Genomic DNA, 23,180 nt, shown 5'->3' with positions numbered 1-23,180 from the left:
GCGCAAACACGACCAAACTGCGAGCTCCGAAACTAACTTCGATCGAGGACGCCATCTCTAGCTTGTAACCTGTGAAACTACTCAAGTTTCCTGTGAGAGTTCCTTTTTTGGAATAAGTTGGATCGGCAAGTGTTTATATAGTGTTGTAAGGCTAGTTGGTCTTGAAGTTGGCGTCAGCAGGTCAAAAGTTGGATACCGGCCGGGCAGTCCACATTTTGCATTACTTATTGTCAACACCCATGATGTCGACCTGTTGGACCATAGAAACCTACAATAAGGATAAGGAAAGTGACCTCCACCACTGAAAGTGTATGGGGAAATGACCTAGAGCAATATTAGTAGCATCATTTGATAGAGCAATACGTATTCCCAGTTTCCCACCAATATCATATCCCATTTTCTACTAATATTTGAATACCTAAGGATGGTGTATGTAACATGAAATGGATACATGCAGAAGTTTTGATGACTGCTTAAATGTATAGTACTTGTAGTACCTTGCTTGCTGGAAATAATTAATCTTGTTTGAATTAGATATACTAGCAAACATGCCCGTCATTGAACTGGGAGAAAAAAGTTCATCCCTTATAGACACCCGACGTCACCTACAATTCCCTTAAAATCTATCACAATGCTGCACGACAAATAATATCATAAGTGGTGTTGCGCAAAAACATAAAGGTGGGATGATTTTAAATGTGTACTCAAAGTGTTTATAATTTATTAGACAACAAAAATATCTACCTAGTAGCCGCTATCTCCTTACGCCTTTGTTGTCGTTCCTCCTTAGTGATGCCCAACAAATATTGCATTAGGATGAAAATAGAGAAGTATATTTTAGTACTCAACGATAACTTGTGGATAAGAGCATTATTTTTGTCTTGCTGACATATATGTTTCCAAATAAAATTGAAGTCAAGAATTTTAGAAATGATTGACATGCAAGATGATAGCATATTTGAAATCTACACATTTTCTAAGGAATTTTCATATATAACGTGTTAAATTTCGAGTTAGGATTTGAAAGATATCAATATTTTGAAAAGTATTTCAATCTGTCCGACAATAAAACTAAACAAATAAGAAAAAAATTGAATTTAGAAATAATTGACATGCAAGATAATAGTATATTTGAAATCTACACATTTTTCTGAGGATTTTTCATATATAATATGTTAGATTTCGAGTTAGGATTTGAAAGATATGAATATTTTTAAAATTATTTAAATATGTCCGATAAAAGAAAAATAAGAAAAGGTAGAAAAGAGGGCAAGCATGAATTCGAACCTGCTGGGTCTCTCAATTAGAAGTGTACCGCTCTTGCCATTGCACTACTTGTCTCTTTATAATCCTTTAGCGGGTTATTTGTTAATAAACCAAAATCTGGTGGAGCGAGTTGTGCGAATTGTTTTTTTTTTCTCACTTACCAGTGGCATAGTGGTAATAAGTGGTAACTTTAGAGGCAATTTTTATGACGTAACGCCAGAAGCAATAGTGCCTTTATTATTAGGTAGAGATATGGAGATGTGTTCTTTTCCACATGAATCTGGCTGAGGAAAACCGTAGCGTTGGCATGATGCAGGTTACACAGCTTGCTAGGTCATAGCCAAAATACTACAACAGTTACATGGGTGGTTGCGGTAATGTCTAGTATTGGAATTGATAACTATCCCGGTAAAAACATATGAATAGCCAGGGTAATTCTTATATTATGGAGTGATAACATTCGACCTATAAATGTCATTGAAACGGTGCAAAAAACTTCCAGTTTTTCATGCCTGATAAGTTCGGTGTGAACAGGTTGGTAACTTATGTAGTCGAGGCATGGTAACTTTTGACCCCTAAAAAAGTCATCGAAATCTAGTTTTGAAGATCACGTCACCAATGGATTTATTGGTGAAAATGGATTTTGAATAGGACCAATGCTTTGAGCTACAAAACATTTTAAATTTTTGAATTTAGATGAAAATCTTTGTTGACATCAGTTTTTTGTCTTATACATGCATGCAATGATCCAAGTGTGCTTGCAGGAGGAGGCGTTCGGATCTGTGTCTAAAGTCAGAACGATCGGAAGTTAGCAAGCTGCTCTATTGTTTCATATTCCTGTCCATCTGCTAGGAAAAAAAAATATAGTTGTGCGGCAGAGACTTTGAGATTGAACAAAATAATACTACATAGATGTCCGATACGGTTTACGAAATAAAACACTATTGAAGAAAAATGCAGGAGTTTCAGATCTTCGACTGGCATACAGCATGGATGCTAGAATCCTGTGAATCCCATGTCCTTGAAGAAACCCAGTCTCATGTATTCCATGAGAATAGCAACAATGGTCGTTATCTCTGCGCCGTTGCTGAGCCTTCTAGCATGGGAATCTGGTCTGCAACGGTAGCTCGTGTAGCACAACATCTCCACCCACACTTGGGCAATGAGGTCCATCATTTCAGCACCTGCAGCACGTGTGTCTAACGCCTTGCCGATCAGCTTTTCGCCAAGCTGACATGCTCTGTCATATGTTAAATTAGTTACCAATATCTCAGGCGTCTTAGGAGGCGGAGTGGCAGTGTTAGTGTTGAGTGCTTGCCCGTGCTCCCGTATTAACCTGACATTAGGGCAATGAGGTCCATCATTTCAGCACCTGCAGCACGTGTTGAGTGCTAACCTCAGCCGAGCTGTATTTGAGATGATTGATCGCCTTGTTGCACAATTCGACATAGCTCTGGCGACTAGCATTGTCAGGCAGCATGTAGGGACGTGCGGCAAGCAGGAACATCATGTAGTTGGAGAGCACCTCGATCGCCTTAGCAAGAGCACCTCGGTCGATGATGGAGTATTCCGCATCATACCAGCTGAGGTAGACATGAGTGGCAATGTGCCACACGAGGATGCTCTCGTCCAGTGGGATGTCCACGCTCCACCAGGCCAGTTCCTCTTGCGATATTCCCATCCTCTTCAGCGCCGCCCGGCCCCGTGAGTTGTGGATGTGATCTGGACTCTCTTTGTTGACGTCCTTGCTTCGCTGCAGTTGTTTCTCAAGCATCTGGCTGAAATCTGCCGGGACGGGGATGGACGACGTGTAAACCAGTGTATTCCACCAGTCCTCACGTCCCATCCGTCTTGCGATTTTGCTGCTCCGGCTGTTCCTGCTGTGGGTGCACAGGTGGATAAAGTTGTGTTGCCCCATGGAGCCTGACCAATGCCTTATCGGCAGTCCTGCTTTCCGCATTGCACATCTCACGAGACAGCGGGGGCAAGCAACCACAACCCAAATCAATGTCTGAAATAAACATGTGTAAAAATATATAGTGTCATCATCTTTGCCAGGATTGGCCATGCTCGCTTCTGCCCAGCTGGAGAACATGGCTCGAAGCAATGATGTGATCTCCAGTACGACGGCGCCAGTAAGCAAAACATAGGTGGCAGCGACATCTACTCTGTTGTAGTAGTCGCCATCTTTTTGACTGAATCGATGGAACAACATGAATGCAGCGACAGTGGCCATCGGCGAGATGACATGAATGCAACGCCCACGCCAAGTGTGGATCACCGGGGCCTTGCTGAAGAAGACCTCATACATGAGCGAGAGCTGCACCTCGGCCACCTCGTACATTCGCTCCCAATTATAATCTTCCATCATACTCCTGTGGAACGCCACAAGAGGCAACGGGCCCTTCAACAAATGCATAGGGATTCTTAATAGCTGGTGAGCTACCAGAACTTGGCCATCGCGATCAGCACCACATTGCAACGAGAGCGGGTGTTCAATATGCACTCTGCCAAAACTCTGGTAATTCTTGCCCGGCAGGTTACTAGTGCTAGCGCAGTTGAGCGCCCATACTCTCTCCCCGTACTTGATGACACCAACAACAAACATGAGGATGGCAGCCGGACGGAGCAAGGTCCGGCGAGCCACGATGGAGGACTCGTAGAGGACATAGCCAGCTGCCAGCACCTGCACCGTGAAAGTCTGCAGGTGCCGCAGCCATAGCCGGTTGTCCTCGACGGAGTAGGCGGTGATTTTGTCCTGGCCGCCAAGGTGTAGCAGCAAGAACGGAGCCCAGAACGCCATCAGCTGGTGCTTAGGCAACCACTTGCTGCTGTTCACCGACATGTGGCCCAGAGCGTATATTGCCGTCGTGTCGGCCAGCATGAATGCTGACCAGACGATGGCTCTTAGTATGCCTGAGTCTCTGCGATGACGGATCTCGGCCGAGACGAGGAGAATGACCTGCAGTACGAAGCTTAGTAGCACCAGCGCTTGGATCCCCCATTCCTTCCAAAACATCACCAACATCTCTACTCCTCCGGCCATTAATTACCTATCCACTGAAATTGATACAGCAACAATGACCACGATGATTAGGTACTCATAATTCAATGTTTCCAGATTTGTACTCGTATATACTACTCCCTCTGTTCACGTATATACTACATACGAAGGACTTAAATCAGTGAACAAACACACTTAAATATGTCTACATACACCCGATTCACAAAAAGATTAGAACATATACTACTAGCTAGTTTTTCCCTAATATCCGTGAATGGAGGAAGTATCTATTCATTTTCATGGGAAGAAAAAAATATGTACTACTAGCTAGTTTTTCCTTTGAAAAGATACCACTAGCCATATACGCACCTCCACCGTGTGGCTGTGTGTGGGGTTCTGCGTGAACAAATACAACAACATACTACTATACGTAGTGCACTCAATGTGCGCACATAAAAATATTTCAAGGGAAATGGAGAGAAGCACATAGAACTTACATCGATCGCACGAATCGTCGCAAAAGGGACGGGTGAATGTAAGGCGAGCGATAGATGATCCACGCGCTTGGCACAAGATCAGCAGAACTGAGGTTGAGCGGGGGAGAGAAGAGAGTTACGTTTGGGGAGAATAATTAGGGCTCCTCACCTGCGGGATGATAATGCCAGGTTATATATACACTCTCTTCGTACGTATTATACTTAAGAAAGACCAAAACCCTGCTACTCAAGCAAAGAATATATCCACTTTAACATAAAGTAAAAGGAAAAGAGCTCAGCAGCTGGATAGGCTGGCAAAAGTTGCCACATGTCCATCTTACTAATTCATGCATGTTACTTGAGCATCTCTCACGTGTCCAGGATTCAGTTTTATTTCACCCAATTGATCCGGAGCCTGCCTTCATTTTATTCTTGCAACTTTTGCCCGCGCATCATATTTCTTCTTAAAAAACAATTAAGATGCCGAGGGTTTTAGGCCCTTTGCCGAGTGTTCCTGGCACTGATATGCATCCAGTAGTGTGGTCTGAGAATGATTACTCCTCAAAAATTGAATTCAACCAATTGGTATCTTTTCTATTACTGATATGCATCCTAAAAATAATGTATTAAAAAAGAAGGTATGCACCCCAGTAAAAACAAGTACTATGAAATTTCAGATGGAAATTAGTTTTACAGCACGAATTGAAGATTGGGCATAAACTCTTCCAGCTCGACGCAGTGTGATATCAATTGGCAAATCATTTGTTGCACGTAGGTGATATCAGCACGTAGTCCGAATTAAAATCTAGACAGTTAGTTGTAAGTAGATGATATTCGTTTAGTATGCAAGAGAAGAAGAAGCTAGGCATTGTCGTTGTTGCAAGGCAGAATCATATGTGCGGGCACAGGACAGCCAAAAAGCTCCGACGTCAAAGCATATCATCGATGCCTTGCTTGTCATTGGAGCATATCGACCATTGATGCCTTACTCAGTACAGTATATCCTCTGTGTCTTCCTTCTTTTCCTGCATCAAGCCTGTAGGTCTCTCAACTTTCAAATTTGTACGCTATGAGTTCAGAAGACAACCGTAGCTGAGAACAAAGGAGAGCTTAGAGCATCTCTAGCCAATCCCTTAAACACCATTAAAGGAGTAAATTTGAGCGCTAGCCGTACTCTTAAACTGTTAGAGGAGTAAGGGATTTAAGAGTCACACCCCAACAGCCGTCCAAGTACCCCCACCCCCCTCTCACTACTAGGAAAAGACTTATAAGTGGCCTCAAATTGATGGCGAGCACGTCCAGTTACCCGCCACTGGAATCAAAAGAGTAGTGGCAGGCAGATATAACTACCCGCCACACATAAACTCTTACAAATTTGCTCGCATGATGAAAACTATCAGTGGCGGGCGCTATAAACGTGCCCGCAACTGGTTTATCAAGCAACAGTGGTGGATGAAACTTATGCCCGGCACAAAAAAATTGGTAACCTGCGCCTATACTTGGCCATGGGAAGCCCGGCCCGACCCGGCCCAGCCCGACGCTGCCCCCGGGCCGGGCTCGGGCCTAGATTTTGAGCCCGAAGGCCGGGCCGGGCCGGGCCCGGGCCCGTCTTTTTTGCATTTCTCTGAAGGTCGGACCGGGCCGGCCCGGAGCCCGACGGGCTTTTACGTGTTCGGGCCGGGCTTGGGCCCAGAAAACAGGCCTGATGGCCGGGCTTGGGCCTGGGTTTTTTTCGTCGGGCTTGGCTAGGCCCGGCCCGAAGCCCGGCCCGGCCCGAAGTATGGCCAGGTATACCTGCGCCAAACAAATTCTAAATATCCAGAAATCAGATGTTGCGGGCACTAACTGCCGCCCGCCACACATAAGTTAGGTCCAAAAATTCCTCAGTAAATCATATGTACTAAACCTAAGGTAGTCTCAAAGAGGGTCCACAAATTCCTAAGGAGATGATATTTACTAAACGTAAAATAGCTCGTTTGTCTGCCACTTCGGCGGAGAGCGTGTCTGGTTTGTACACGAGGTGCATCCAGTTTTTGCCGGAACGTTGTCAAATTTGTACGACACACTACAGGTGTCAAATGAAGACACCATGCCTAGTTTCATTCTTTTTCGAGCTCGTTTGCATTCTCAAAGTTTTTTGCCACTTTTAATTGCTGGAATGTCAATTAATGTCGTAAAAATAGAAAACCAACTCAAAAAGTGGCAAAATTTGAGCATGGGCTTCCCAATAGTGTCTATTACTCATGGAAAAAGTTTGAAGTTGAACATTAAAAAAAGAGTTGTGTGTGTAAGGCGGCGGTTTTCGCTTGAAACCCTTACACTTCAGGGAAGAGTGTCCAGTTTGTACACGAGGTCCATCAAGTTTTTGCCGTAACACTGTCAAACCACACACTATAAGTGTCAAATGAAGACACCATGCATGCCTAGTTTCATCTCTTTTTGAGCTTGTTTGTACGCTCAAAGCTTATTAGTTGATGGAATGTCAATTGATGGCGCGAAAATAGCAAACCAATTCGAAAAGTGGCAAAATTTGAGCATGGGGCTTCCAACAATGCCTATTACTCATGAAAAAGTTTGAAATTAAAACCATTTAAAAGAAATGAGTTGTGTGTGTAAGGCGGCGGTTTTCGTTCGAAACCCTTACACTTCAGGGGAGAGTGTCAAGTTTGTACATGAGGTGCGTCAAATTTTTGCCATAACACTCTGAAATTTTTACCACACTACAGCTATCAAATGAAGACACCATGCCTAGTTTCATCCCTTTCTGAGCTCGTTTGCATGCTCAAAGTTTTTTGCCCTTTTTAGTTGCCGGAAAGTCGATTAATGCCGCGAAAATAGCAAACGACCTCAAAAAATGAAGAAAATGGAGCATCGGGTTTCAATAGTGCCTATTACTCATGGAAAAAGATTGAAGTCAAAATGATTTGAAAAAAATGAGTTGTTTCTTTAAAGGGGCAGTTTTCCTGATACTTGGTGGGAGAGTGTCTAGTTTATACACGATGTGCGCTAAGTTTTTTTCATAATGATCTTAAATTTGTACCACACCCCCTTAGATGTGTCCAATGAAGATGGCATGCAAAGTTTCACCCCTTTTGGAGCTCATTTGCCTGCCATCTCGGAGTGAAGAGTGTTCTGCTCTTTCTAGCAGCCGTGGGCTCTTTCTTCTGCCTACCGCTGCTAGGTGTAACAGCCGCGTGGCAGTCCTTTGATTGCACCCACCACTGCTACTCCCGCGTGGACGACGGTTCAATTTTTCTACGCGAAACCACCTCTCTCGTGACACCAAAAGTTGAACTGAAACTTGAAATCACAACTCCCCCACTCTCTCAAATCGCCCCGGCCCCATTGCCGCACAACCCCTCCGTTGTGGCCGTCCTCGTCCGCCGCAGCCCCCTCGCCGCCGTTGTCATGGACTTCACCGCGGGCTCCTTTGCTCTCTGTTGCGCACCCGCATTCTCACTACTCAACCATGGCCTCCTCCGCGAGAAGCGGGGGGCTCACACGACCACCACAGCCCAACTTCTCTTCCGCTCAGCCCACTCTGGATCCCTCCTCCTCGTCGCGCTTCACTAATGTACAGGTAACTAAATGTGTAGATATACATATGTCTAGATCCTAGATGAATATTTGTATTAGATTTACATGTTTATGGATTATAGATGAACTTTATATTTGATTGACATGTTTATATATTATAGATGAATTTTAGATTTGATTCGCAGGTTTATAGATTATAGATGAACTTTAGATCTGATTTGCATGTTTATAGATTCACATATTTAAATATTATAGATGAATTTTAGATTTGATTCACATGTTTATAGATTATAGTCGTCTCTTATCCATACGGACTCTCACATGCATATTTATTTGCAGTGCTCAAACCATGCAGGGCTTCAAAAGCGTGTAGAAATTATGGTGAAAGGTTGATTAATATTCGTTTCGCAAAATTTCAGACACTCAATGTTCAATACTTTTAGCACAAGTCATGCCCAATATTTTCGTCCATCCATACTCTTTAATATATGTTGATGTTTCATATATGTAAATATTTTGTAGCCTTTTATTCCAGTCGTCTCGTATCCATACGGAGTCTCACATGCATATTTATTTGGAGTGCTCAACCCATGCAAGGCTTCAAAGGAATACCAAAATTATGGTGAAAAATCGATTAATTTCCATTTCGCAAAATTTCCGACACTCAATGTTTACGTTTTTTAGCACAAGTCATGCCCAATTTTTCCGTCCATCCTACTCTTTAATATTAGTTGATGTTTAATATATGTAAATAATTGGCACGTAATGACGGACCTTAGCTGTTTATTCTTGCATTGACATAAGTCATGCTTCTGTTCAGAATAAAAATTATCTAGTTTAGTAACACGATCTGACGAGCCCTGCTCTAGACTCACTCCCCATAGTATAGGTGTTTCTGCCAACCTCGATGCGCATGGAGGGCTTCAGTGTTTGATTGCGAGTTTTTGAACCCTTTTTCTCTTATGTAAATACACATCATGGGAAAATCAAGTTTTGCAATTGGATGATGCGATGGATCACATCCATCAACCTCTTTTCGCCCGCTCGATGCGAACCACACGGGGTTAACCCTCTTGCATTGTATGACCACTTCATCGCTCGCATGCGACGTGAATGATGTTACAATTTGTAGAAAACCCCCAATATCATGGGGAAAACAAGTTTGGGATAACCAACAAGGTTTTTTAGGATTCTATTAATAGGTTTATTCATTTTCCTTGTCTAGTCAATTTGTGTGCTATGCTCAGTTTTTTTCTGGTGGCACACCCTATACTTCGTGAGCGGCTCTGCAACTTTTAATACCAGTTGAAAGAATTATGAAGACCCCAATTTCTTGAATTCCACCGAAAATCAAGAAAACTAGCACATACAACGACCCAACATGCTGAATAGGAAAATGACGAGGAAGTCCTATCGGTCGAAAACAAGATCATTCAACTCCTTCTTGACAGGAAGGCGCTTAGTCAAGTCCATTTCTCAAAAAATGAGTTGATTTTGAGAAATGCAAGGAGAAATGCAATCTGGTGTGCCTAATGCAAGGAAAAATGAGTTGATTTCTCATGTAGCAGAGTGTGCCTAATGCCATGTGGGTCATGTAGCAGCGTGTGCCTAATGCCATGTGGGTCATGGAGAAATGCAAGGAGGACCCTTAGTCGTTTAGTCTGGTGTGTCATAAGTCATGCTTCTCGACAAAACAAACACATAAGAAAAACAATCTCCAGTTTAGTTACAACATCCAACGAGCTCCGCTTTGTACTCATTCCCCATAGAATATGTGTTTCCGCCATGCTTGATGTGCTTGGAGGGCTTCAGTGCTGAGCTCTAGCTCAAGGTCCATGGTGGAAGAGAAAATTCCGAAAATGATGCGAGGAAGAGCATTCGAGGAGCCCTTAGAAGGAGCAGGGGAGGAGAGCGCTAATTGTAGGAGCGTTGGAGTAGGTGCCGAGGTGGGGTGACAAAAGCGTGGTTGTGTAGGAACTTGTGAGGAGGCGTTTTTTTTTCCTTTTTGCGCGCAAGGGAGCGGGTGATTTCTCTGTACGACTAGTCTCCCATATGAATTGTTCTCCATAGATCTTTCCACACAAATGCTAATGTAATACATGCGAGGAAAATAGCTGGATTTTATTTCGAAAATGCATAGGATTATATACATGATAATAAAATCGTCATTAGAAATAGGAGCACTAAATATAGGATTTTATTTCGAAAATGCATAGGATTATATGCATGCATTATATTAGAAAATAGATGGATTATATACATGATAAAAAAATCGTCATTTTTAATACATGTCAACATTTTTTGTATACACATTTAACATTTCACAAATGGTTTATTAACATTTTTTAAATACGTATTCAACATTTATTTCAAAAAATGCTTGATTAACATTTTTATATAGATGATAAAAAATTCATCATTTTTAATACATGATCAAGAATTTTTCTATACACTTCCAACATTTCCCCGAATGCTTGATTAACATTTCTCAAATACTTATTCAAAAAAGCTCAAATACTTGTCCAACATTTTTAAAATATGTTTTAAGAGTTTTCTAATATATATTCATTATATTTTAAAGTATAAAAAAGTAAAAAAATAAAGCAAAACAGAAAAGAGAAAAAAGAAAAAGCAGCAGAATGAGCCTGTGGCCTGGCGCGCATGTGGGCTGGCCCATCTCGGTCGCCTTTTACGCCCATGGGAAGTTGAACTCGCTAAAGGCGAGATATAGGGGCGCCCGAAATTAGGGGCCTGGTGTGCCTTTTTCCTTGTTCGGCCCACTTAAAGCGGGCCTATTTGCATGCGATGGTCTAGTTATCCTGGGCCGAAATACAGAGAGATGGAGGCTGCTGTTTCTCTTTTGGGCAAAAAAAGAAAAAAGAAACATTTCAAAAGAAAAAGAGAACGTGGCACTGATCTCATGGGTCCATTTTTTATTTTTATTTTAAATATGTGACTTTGTACTGTATACAAATGCAAGCACACGGCGGGATCTACTCTATTCTAGCTGGTGGAGCCGTAAGGATAGTTGCAGCAGATTACACGTAATGCATGCAAAATGAACGCAATTTTTTGGCACCCGTGAGACCGCATGCCATCGTGGCAGCCCTCTGAAGTTGATAGAAAACGCTCCTCTCCTTTCCTTCGAGACACTGCTCATCATACTATTCATCCTCTGCCGTCAAATTAAGCCTTCGGTTTGGAGCCTAAAGGGGACGAGGACTTTGCCTTACGGGAAGGAAAAGAGTAACAGATTTTCAGTGCAAGGGAACTTCAAAATCAACTTTAAGAATAGTTTGTTTTGAGTAATCTGGCATGCATGGTGGTTAGTAGCCCGAACTATGTTTGGGTAGCTCTTGATAATCTCGGGCCGCCTCGTTGTTCAGAGAAAATCATAGGTGCTTCATGTAAAGCATTTCATTTCGGTGGAGAACGACGAGGAAATAAATATATTTCACATGAAAATTGGAGATGTGTTCTTTGCAATATGAGTCTACAGTTGAGCGAGTGTTCTTGGTATCGTTAATTATGGTTACCCGTGATTATCACCACTCCACTTTTTTTTATAGTCAGAGTAGTCCACCTGCAGTATTGTAGACTACCAATATTGTAGGGAAGGAGAAGGCCCATAGCCTGAAAATTTGAACTTAGGAAGCTAAAAATTTCATTCGCCCAAACAATTAACTTTAAGACACCCTTTGTTCTACTCGTATAGTCACAACAGCTGTTGTTAGATAACCTTCCAAGTGCACCTTCGAGAGTTTGTACATATTAATTACAATAGCACGCTGAGCACGAATTTCATACGATGGTGCAACTGTCAAATACCCACTGGAAAATCTGTATAACTTTTTAGCTCTATCTACGCTTTTAGCAGTTACAGCGGGAATTTCGTAAAGAAATCCTTCGGTTTAAACAGTTAAAACATGAATTTTATAAGGAAATTGCTCAGCGAAAGCAGCTTATTGCTTGAGGAAAGGCCTTCATAGTACAATACTTATCTGGGTGAGAAAGTACATCAAAATATAATTTGACAGGATAAATAAGGAACAACAGGACACAAACAATCCCTACCCCGAAGACTAATTTCGAAGTCCCTCCTTATGGCTTGAGGAGAGGCCATAAGATTGTAGGCTTTGAACAAAAATATTAACCGCACAAGGGTTATCCCCTTCTTGAAGAAAAAAAAAATTCAGTCGTATAAAAGCTGGGTAGGCAACCAAAGCTCTTGGGGATATATGGAGAACTGAAGGTTTCGGTCTACCAAGAATAAAAGCGAGAACTGCTTCATGGATTGGTCGGAGAAGGACTTGTCAAGTGGCAGTAAAGATGTCCCGGTCAAATCGTCTATGTTCCATACGTATGGAATGTATGTGTTTCAAATCTCAGGTGACATGTGTGCTGGTCTTTTCCAAATGACGAGGAGCGTCTGGTGGCACGAGGAGAATGATGGGTGATGTACCCCTTGGATGGGAGGAGATAAGTTGTTCCAACAGAAGAATCAAGGAGGGATCAGCTTAAGAAATCTAAAGTTTGTGAGCTATAATTGTTGAGCGCTAGGATCGTGCCAAAACCATCTGAATAATGTTGGACAATCTATCCCAACTCTATCATGTATATTATTCTAAACCGATCATTTCTTGTGTAGCTATCCATGTCAACATGCGTTTCTATGCTATACCTAACTATTAGACATGTCGTCTTTTAATTGGCTAACATTCTGCCCTGTACATCATTGCAGTCGAATTGTTATCTTATAAAACATACTACCTTTTAGCAGTGGCGAAGCCACACATAGGCTGTGTAGTCACTTGACTACACAACTCTTTTAGAAAAACGTCATATAGCAAGTATAGATCATGCAAAAAAAAAAATCTGTACATTTGACTATAATATTTTGAAGTGACTCCACATGATTTTATTCCTTTTAGCTTTTGGTGTTGTTGGCACTTTGCGCTCCAAAGGCTCATGCCCATAGCAGAAACCATCACCAAAATGACATAGTGCCTAGGCCTCGTCGCAGAGACCGATAAGACAACATGCCTAAGCCTCACTGTAGAGACTGGCGAGACCACCACCTCCAACTTCCACTCCAGTGGGCTCCATGAGCAGCCAGGAAACACTTCCAAGGAGGAGACGATGCCCTGTCATGTGGCCTAGTGAACCTGGCCTAGGGCTTCCCCAACTGCCCGAGAAGGGAACAAGAAGGAAACAATAATGCCTTCAAGGAAGAGATGACACCCATAGGAGACACCGTTTGCATCAGTTGCCCCCAGGCAAGGATTCTCCGTGACCTTGTTTGCAACAATAGAAGATTGCTGAACAAGCGCAAACTGGAGGGCGTGTGCGAAGCATGTCACTGGCTCGGGCCACCGCTACAAATAGGAGAGTGCCTCACATTCCCAATGAGGAGGGAGATGACGGCGATTGCTGCCGCCACAATGGTCCACAACCTCTGTCGTGGAATTGTCACGTCAGATGTCCTCGTGCAAGGACTTAGTCGTGGAGCCATCGCAGCTAGGAAGCTTAAAGGGGTTAAACGGGACAAGGGACACGAGGGTTATACTGGTTCGGCCCCTTGCGGTGAAGGTAAAAGCCTACGTCCAGTTGAGGTGGTATTGATTAGGGTTTCGACGACCAGGAGCTAAACCGTCCTGCCTGGTTATCGATTTGGTCTTGCCTGTCCCTAAACCGCCGCTGGGTCGTCCCTTTATATAGAGAGGTTGACGCCCGGCGGCTCTCAGAGTCCCGGCCGGCTCATAACAGTGTACGGCTCGGACTCTTAACTATTCTTGCCTTACACTACAAGTTTCACCATAACGGCAGTTATCACTACGGGCCTTGTGCCATCTCCGGGTCTTAAGCCCATTATTGACCCGCCGTCTTCAAGTTTGGTACTGGGCTTCGCGTGATGACCATTATGAGTAACCCGGCCCCTCCTGGGCGGGTGACTCTAATGGTTATATCCTCAACATTAGGCCCCAGATTGATTTGAACCGGTTCATGTCAATCTTCAATCCCTTTGAGAGAAAATCTTCCGGCTTATATTTGTGCGAAGGTTATAACCCGCCGTGACGTCATCTTCTGGATTCCTGGGAACCCGCCATGACGTCATCTTCCATTAAGTTCATTTTTTTATTCTGTCATATCCCAACGGATCTTTATCTTTAATGGCCATCCCGAAAATCGAGGCGCTTCTGTGGCGAGATAATCACGCCTTGGCCTCCTCGTTTCTCGCGCCCACTTATTAGCCGCACCTTATAAATAAGCCCGGCCCATAAGCCTTCGTTCACTTATCTCCTCCGTCGTCTTCCTCCTCTGTCGCTCCAGAGCTCGAGCTCCGCCACCGCCGTCGCGCCCCCTGGTCTTCTCCAACCTTGGCCGCTGCATCACCCTGAACTGGTCCAGAGAAACGGCGGTGACCTCCGCGACTCATCAGCACCCGTAAGTCCTTGCCACTCCATAGAGTAGATCCGCATTAGGGTTCTTGCCGTTCTCCCCTGTTCTTCGCAGTTCGTCGCCATTTCTCCACAGTTCTTCCTACACGGCCCCCTTGGATCCAGAGACCATATAGAGCTCGTGCGGCTGTGGTTTCGCACCCATTTTCAATAGTAGCATGTCCCCTTTACTTGCAAAGAGATCTCCTTAGAGCTCATGAACTTCTCTGTATCAGCTTTCTAGGTCTAGAAATTTTTTCTTTCTAGTCGATCGTTTGATCCAAAATAATTACTGCGATCTGTGAAACTTGTTTGTGCCACACTTAGTCAAAAATTGCATCTGTTAGCTATGGCGGCTCATATCTCCGGCTTAAAAGAGACCACGCGCTGTGAACTTTCCGGCTCATTTATGATAGAGTTTTGAACAACTTGAATTACTCACGATGCTCACAGCGGCTTAGATAACCCGACACAATTAGCCATATGTCATTAGGCCCCTTCATAAGCCGCCATCTTGAGTACTGAACTGTAAACTTCCTCCGGCTTATAGTTAAACCGGACATTTCCTTTTGTCATAGGCTTCGTCTTTCACAATGCCGCCCAAGGCTCCCAAGGCACCCATCACGTGCAACTGGATGAGATCCAATGTTACTGATGACACTTTAGCTGATTTCGTGAAGACGGGTTACCTGCCAAAAAAGGAGGTCATGTCCTATCGTGCCCCTGACCCGTCGGAAGAAAGACCTCAACCAAGAGATGGAGAGGTTGTGATATTTGCTGATCACATGAGCCGGGGCTGTTGGGAATCGTAGCATAATTTAAAATTTTCCTACGCTCACCAAGATGCATCTATGGAGTCTACTAGCAACGAGGGGAAAGGAGTGGATCTACATACCCTTGTAGATCGCGAGCGGAAGCGTTCCAATGAACGTGGATGACGGAGTCGTACTCGCCGTGATTCAAATCACCGATGATCGAGTGCCGAACGTACGGCACCTCCGCGTTCAACACACGTACGGTGCAGCGACGTCTCCTCCTTCTTGATCCAGCAAGGGGGAAGGAGAGGTTGATGGAGATCCAACAGCACGACGGCGTGGTGGTGGAAGTAGCGGGATTCCAACAGGGCTTCGCCAAGCGCTGCGGGAGGAGGGAGATGTGTCACGGGAGGGAGAGGGAGGCGCCAGGGCTTAGATCTTGCTGCCCTCCCTTCCCCCCACTATATATAGGGCCAAGGGAGGGGGGGGGCACAGCCTTGCCCCTTCCTCCAAGGAAGGGTGCGGCCAGGGGGGAGTCCTTCCCCCCCAAGGCACCTCGGAGGTGCCTTCCCCCTTTAGGACTCTCCCTTTTTTTCTTATCTCTTGCGCATGGGCCTCTTGGGGCTGGTGCCCTTGGCCCATATAGGCCAAGGCACACCCCTTACAGCCCGTGTGCCCCCCGGGGCTGGTGGACCCCCTTGGTGGACCCCCGGACCCCTTTCGGCACTCCCGGTACAATACCGATAAAGTGCGAAACTTTTCCGGCGACCAAAATAAGACTTCCCATATATAAATCTTTACCTCCGGACCATTCCGGAACTCCTCGTGACGTCCGGGATCTCATCCAGGACTCCGAACAACTTTCGGGTTTCTGCATACATATATCTCTACAACCCTAGCGTCACCGGACCTTAAGTGTGTAGACCCTACGGGTTCGGGAGACATGCAGACATGACCGAGACGCCTCTCCGGTCAATAACCAACAGCGGGATCTGGATACCCATGTTGGCTCCCACATGCTCCACGATGATCTCATCGGATGAACCACGGTGTCGAGGATTCAATCAATCCGTATGCAATTCCCTTTGTCAATCGGTATGTTACTTGCCCGAGATTCGATCGTCGGTATCCCAATACCTAGTTCAATCTCGTTACCGGCAAGTCTCTTTACTCGTACCGCAATGCATGATCCCGTGACTAACGCCTTAGTCACATTGAGCTCATTATGATGATGCATTACCGAGTGGGCCCAGAGATACCTCTCCGTCACACGGAGTGACAAATCCCAGTCTCGATCCGTGCCAGCCCAACAGACACTTTCGGAGATACCCGTAATGCACCTTTATAGTCAGCCAGTTACGTTGTGACGTTTGGCACACCCAAAGCACTCCTACGGTATCCGGGAGTTGCACGATCTCATGGTCTAAGGAAAAGATACTTGACATTGGAAAAGCTCTAGCAAACGAAACTACACGATCTTTTATGCTATGCTTAAGTTGGGTCTTGTCCATCACATCATTCTCCTAATGATATGATCCCGTTATCAATGACATCCAATGTCCATAGTCAGGAAACCATGACTATCTGTTGATCAACGAGCTAGTCAACTAGAGGCTTACTAGGGACATGTTGTGGTCTATGTATTCACACATGTATTACGATTTCCGGACAATACAATTATAGCATGAATAATAGACAATTACCATGAACAAAGAAATATAATAATAACCATTTATTATTGCCTCTAGGGCATATTTCCAACAGAGGCTTCGCACCTCCCGGCTCAAAATTCTTTATAGATGTTCTGAACTTCTTCGATCTGCGGCCGCAAGACATAGGACCCAATTCCGTGTCAAATATTTGCAACTTTCAAGTATTCTGCGAAGTATATCTTGGAGAAGAGCCCAGCCTACTACTCTTTAGGGAGCTGTTTTATCTGAACCGCCAGAACGAGTGTGCCAATGGGCCTAGTTTGGAACTTGGTGGAATCTCCATTCAACGACGGAGAGATTGCCTCTTTCCTTATGCTGAGCCGCCAAGCCACCCAAAGGACTGGAACCTGACATGGTTCTACTGCCAAGATACCTCTCCGGCTGACGAGAACCCTCTGCCCGGCTTTCGTGCCCTGCGTCTGGAGCCAACTCACCCTCTGCCAGACAAACTATCTCAAGCTGAGCGTCAACCACTGATCCCCACCATCAACAAGATTAAGGCTCTTCTGGGAAATGGCCTTAACGGCGTCGATCTGGTCCGGGTTTGGATTTCTTGGCGGGTGATTCCCTTGAGCCGCCGCCCCGGCTTAATGTGTGATTACACGGGCCGGAAGGATGACCCTCTGCGGCACAGCCCCAACGATCTACCTGAGGACGTCGTGGATGACATGACCAAGTCCCTCTTGAACGAGAGCTTAGCAGACTGCGGGAGGACCGGCTTAAGCCCCTTCTGCCAAGCTAACCCGGCTCCGGCGGTAAGCTACCAATCTGAACACTTTACTTTCCATTTCAACAATTTTCGTTTTAACTTCACGGAAACCCTTGTTCATTTTTTCAGGCTAATGACAAGTTCTGGAAGGTCAAGTATGACCATGAGGCCGCCAAAAAAGCCAGGAAGGCTAAAAAAGCCGCCAGGAGAGCCGCTCCTCGCAAGAAGGGGAGTAGGCCTAGCGCCTCAGAGCTGCTTCAGTTGGATGATAGCTCCGAGTCAGAGGTAGCCCTTGATTCGTTAGAATTTTCTTTTGTTTTTCATCTGTTTTTTAACCACCTTATTGACTTGATTATCCGCAGGATGATACCGGAGCGAGTAACCCGGTGACTGAAGAGGTAACTATACTTTCCTCTGACTCGGACCCCTTGCCAAGGCTGAAAGTCCGAAGAGTAACCTGAAAAGTAAGATTTTCGCATCCTTTAGCTTATCAAGATCCTCAATTTCTTTTGAAGCAACAGATTCATGAGAGCCGGAGACAAACCCGGGCCAACAAGGATGCAGACCTCTCCTCCGGCTTACCTGAAGCATCAAGGAAGCGCCAGACCGAGGTTATCTCCAAATTATATCCTCTTCATCCTTTGGCGGGTATCACACGTCAACCACTCAACTCTTCTGATTCAAATTATCAGGAAACTTCACCTTCCTCTGGTGACTCCATGCAATCTAACTTGCCGGCTTTCAAGACTGCACCCGGGTAATGACGGTCATCTTATTTTGTGCTTTATCTTACTCATGTTTTTGCACTAACCTTTTGACTTTCAGCGCAGAAGCAAAGCTCAGCAAGAGGGCAAAGAAGAGTCACCCGGTCGAAGAGCGGTCTTGACTGAACCGGAGGCTTCTGCTCATGAGCCGCCGTCTGCATCAGCCCCTGAAACCACCGCTCCAACTGACGAGCAAGTCATAGAGGGTTCTAATGACCCGGAGATCCCCAGCCCAGCTCAACCGGTCGATGACCCGGACGTTGTAATCACCCGGACAGAGTTTGTCGAGCCGGGGAGACCCACTGTGCTGGCTAAATGCTCTGCCAAGGAAGAGCTGCTAGAGCGCCGCAGGGCCAAGTTAGATATCACCAACTATGCTAACTTGAGCATTGGAGATATCGTCTCCGGCTATGTTAATCAGGTGCACAACAGCCGGGACCTGGAGATTGACATGGTAAAGCAGATACAGCAAAAATCTGAGGTACAACTCTCTTGTTTACTCCATAGTCATCGTTACCATGCTAGCCCCCAAGTCTATTACTTATGATAGAATACGTTGTAGACTTAACTTCCGGCTTACCTTCATGAACCGGCAATTTCCAATAGAATCTTTCAGCATACATTAGCCCCCAAGTGCCAAGTGTCTTTGCTTGCAAAGTGCTTGGGACTTTAATGTTGCATAATAATCACTCACACTGTAACCCGGAATTTGTACAGGCTGCCTGCAAGAAATTTGAATCTGAAATCTCTGAGCTGAAGAACCGCCTGAAGACTCAGGAAACTGAGACCCGGAAGGCCAACGCCAAATTTGAGTTCAGTGTTGCTGCACAGGAAAAGCTGAAGAAGAAATTTGAAACAGAAAGAAAGACTTGGGCCGAGGAGAGAACTGCCTTGCTCAGCCGGGCCGAACAAGCAGAGGCTGCTCTGACTGAGAGAACCGCCGAACTCTCCGGCTTAAAACGCCATGCGTCACAGATGGTCTCCGCAATCTTCAGTGAGTCATTTTGCCAGCCTTTAACAAGTTTACATGTCTTATGTCTTATAAGTCCCACCATTGCCATTCAGCTCACCTGACTTTGTTAAACAGGTCCCAGAAGCTCCAACCTGAATCAGAATGTTCTGACCAAGCTGAAGGCCGTGTACACCTTGGTGGAGCAACTCTACACCGAGTCACAGCGTGCGTTAGCCGTTGTGGCTCTGTCCAACGAGGTTCTGACTCACCTGGCGGATGTACTCAGGCGGCTTGCCGTTCTTCCTCAGCGCTTCCAAGAGCTAAGAAGGGCCTCTGCAAGAGCCGGAGCTATAGCTGCGCTGAGCCGGGCCAAGGCCTTTCTCCCGGAGCTAGACCCGGCCGACATCGCTCTTGGATACCCCATCCTAAAGGAAGACGGCACCCCCTTCGATCAGAACGATTTCGCTGCCTGTGTGAAGAGCGTGCGCCCGGTGGCCACCCTGATTGGGAATGACACCGACCTTACCAAGTATCAGCCGGGCTATGACGCGGAAAATTAGAGGATCCCCACTCCACGCTATGAAGCAATCAGCTTGATTCCTCCGACTCGTAAGCATACCTTCGCCCCAGAAGTTGACCCGGCCGGGTTAATTGATGACGAGGCTCAATTTGAAGATTTGAGCGGCATTGACTGGAAATCATCAACCTTCCAGGTCATGGAATCAGCCGGAGGAGCGGAGAGGGATGAGCCGGAAGCTTCGACTCAACAAGCACCTTGACTTTTAGGCGGCTCATGGTTACACCTTAAAACAATGCCTCACCTTTTGGACTCGGGGAGTCTTGTAATAGAGTAGGACAAACACTTAATTTTGTCGTGCCATCGTGCACGTGTTGAATGCTTAACTCCATTTAAGCTGCTTCTTCATATTCCTCCGGGTTATAATTGATCATTTATTTTCCTTAAGTTTGAAGAGCTGTCTTTAACCATCCTGCATAGAAAACAAATCACAAGTCTCTGGGCGGCTTACCGCACCGAGAATCATAGACCTTATATATATAACCCGGAATATGAACCAAAGTCACCAAAGACTGGCCCTCAATTATATCCTCGATGTAACCATAATAGCATACTTACAAGCCTTCAAGTATACTTCCGGTTTATGTAACCCGAATAATGAGGTTAAGATCTCAACTCCAGTTCACCAGCATCAATAATGCTTACTATGTGCTATCAACGTTGTGAATCAAAATTAAGTCGGCGAAGTAAGAGCCGCCCTTGCACACTGTTGATATGACCAGAAGAACTTGTTGCAAATCAGAAGATCAAAACTTAGGGGCTTCCGGTTCGAATACGACCAGAGAACCGTCCCAAAGGGGTTAAGCTAAGATTCGAATGCGATCATATAGCCCCCAGTGGCTTTGGCGTTGCCGATCAAGAGGGTACCGACAGCTATGTTCTCTTTGGTTTGAATACGACCCATGTTTGAACAGGAAGCCCCCAAATGACCTTAAGAGTTGTTTAACGACGCTGATTCAAATACGATCCACGTCGGTTCCCAAAGGGGGTTGAGCTATGATTCAAATATGATCAAGGAAAACTCCCCAATGAGCTCGGCAGTTTGCCAATCAAGTGGGTATCGACAGCTATGTTCTCTTTGGTTCGAATACGACCTATGTTTGAACAGGAAGCCCCCAGATGACTATATTGTTAACGGCTAGATTCGAATACGATCGTAAGCCGGATCCACCTCCAAGTGACCATGTGATGTTGTAATGGAAATAACACGTTTACCTTTGGAGGAGAAAAGGACAGAGGTCCTGCTTTATTATTTATCATAATATATACATGGCTATAGAAATATGTACATTACGAGAGCCGGTGGCTCAAGTGTAATAAGGCCGAAGCTGAGCTATGTTCCATGGCCGACGGGTCTCTTCCTTCGACTTACGTGAATCTTTGTGCTCCCGAACATCGATGAGGTAGTATGACCCGTTGCACAAGTTCTTGCTGACCACAAAGGGCCCTTCCCAAGGCGGGGATAACTTGTGTGCATCTGTTTGATCTTGGATGAGCCGGAGCACCAGATCACCTTCTTGGAAGACCCGGGACTTAACCCGGCGGCTGTGATAACGGCGCAAGTCTTGTTGGTAAATCGCCGAGCGAGCTGCTGCCACATCACGCTGTTCGTCCAACAAGTCAAGAGCATCTTGGCGCGCCCGCTCATTATCCGCCTCAACATAAGCCGCCACTCGAGGTGAGTCATGACGGATGTCGCTAGGGAGGACTGCTTCCGCTCCATAAACCATGAAGAAAGGCGTGTAACCCGTAGATCTGTTAGGAGTAGTATTGATGCTCCATAACACGGAGGGTAACTCCTCCACCCAACAACCCGGCGTCCGTTGCAAAGGGACCAAAAGCCGGGGCTTGATGCCCTTCAAGATCTCCTGATTAGCTCTCTCAGCTTGACCATTGGATTGAGGGTGAGCCACTGATGAAACATCAAGTCGAATATGCTCTTGTTGACAAAACTCCTCCATGGCACCCTTAGACAGATTGGTACCACTGTCAGTTATAATGCTGTGTGGAAAACCAAAGCGAAATATCACCCTTTTCATGAACTGAATCGCTGTGGCTGCGTCACACTTACTAACTGGCTCTGCCTTAACCCACTTTGTGAACTTGTCAACTGCCACCAAGAGGTGGGTCTTCTTATCCTTGGACCTTTTAAAAGGCCCAACCATATCAAGCCCCCAGACCGCAAATGGCCAAGTAATTGGAATCATCCTCAGCTCCTGAGCCGGCACATGAGCCCGTCGCGAGAACCTCTGACAACCGTCACATTTACCGACCAAGTCCTCCGCATCAGCATGAGCCGTCAGCCAATAAAAACCATGACGAAAAGCCTTGGCCACCAGGGACTTTGAGCCGGCATGATGGCCACAATCCCCCTCGTGAATCTCACGTAAAATTTCTTGACCTTCCTCAGGGGAAACACAACGCTGGAAAGTTCCAGTGACACTGCGATGATGCAGCTCACCATTGATAATTATCATTGACTTAGACCGTCGGGTTATTTGTCTGGCCAAAGTTTCATCCTCAGGCAATTCTCCCCGGGTCATGTAAGCCAAGTATGGTACTGTCCAGTCTGGGGTAATGTGGAGAGCCGCCACCAACTGTGCCTCCGGGTCAGGGACAGCCAAGTCTTCCTCTGTAGGCAACTTAACAGAAGGGTTATGCAAGATGTCCAAGAAAGTATTAGGCGGCACCGGCTTTCGCTGAGAGCCCAGCCGGCTTAAAGCATCAGCCGCCTCGTTCTTCCTGCGATCGATATGCTCTACTTGGTAACCCTGAAAGTGTCCAGCAATGGCATCAACTTCGCGGCGATAAGCCGCCATGAGAGGGTCCTTGGAATCCCACTTGCCCGACACTTGTTGAGCCACTAAATCTGAGTCACCAAAGCACTTTACCCGGCTCAAGCTCATCTCCTTAGCCATCCGAAGACCATGGAGCAAGGCCTCGTACTCAGCCGCATTGCTAGTACAGGGAAACATCAACCGTAGCACATAA

At 45.6% G+C, this 23,180-nt stretch overlaps 1 protein-coding gene across 2 annotated transcripts; it reads right to left on the bottom strand.

The window, feature by feature from the left end:
* Nucleotides 1–558: 558 nt before the first annotated feature.
* On the bottom strand, nucleotides 559–4,905 carry LOC120974820 (uncharacterized). 2 transcript variants are annotated; one of them, XM_040401279.3, is made up of 2 exons: nucleotides 4,768–4,905; nucleotides 559–4,666 (listed from the first exon to the last, which is right to left on the bottom strand). In XM_040401279.3, exon 2 carries the CDS (start codon nucleotides 4,310–4,312, stop codon nucleotides 2,627–2,629), a length of 1,686 nt encoding a protein of 561 aa, XP_040257213.1. In that variant the 5' UTR covers nucleotides 4,313–4,666; nucleotides 4,768–4,905; the 3' UTR covers nucleotides 559–2,626. The 2 variants fall into 2 exon arrangements, with proteins under 2 accessions (XP_040257213.1, XP_040257214.1); XM_040401280.2 differs by having other exon boundaries at nucleotides 559–4,326; nucleotides 4,768–4,904.
* Between the last annotated feature and the right edge of the window lie 18,275 nt (nucleotides 4,906–23,180).

Source organism: Aegilops tauschii, chromosome 2 (assembly GCF_002575655.3).
Source record: "Aegilops tauschii subsp. strangulata cultivar AL8/78 chromosome 2, Aet v6.0, whole genome shotgun sequence".
Classification (NCBI taxonomy): domain Eukaryota; kingdom Viridiplantae; phylum Streptophyta; class Magnoliopsida; order Poales; family Poaceae; genus Aegilops; species Aegilops tauschii.
Note: the sequence above shows the minus strand (reverse complement) of the source record. Positions and strands in the feature narration are given on the sequence as shown.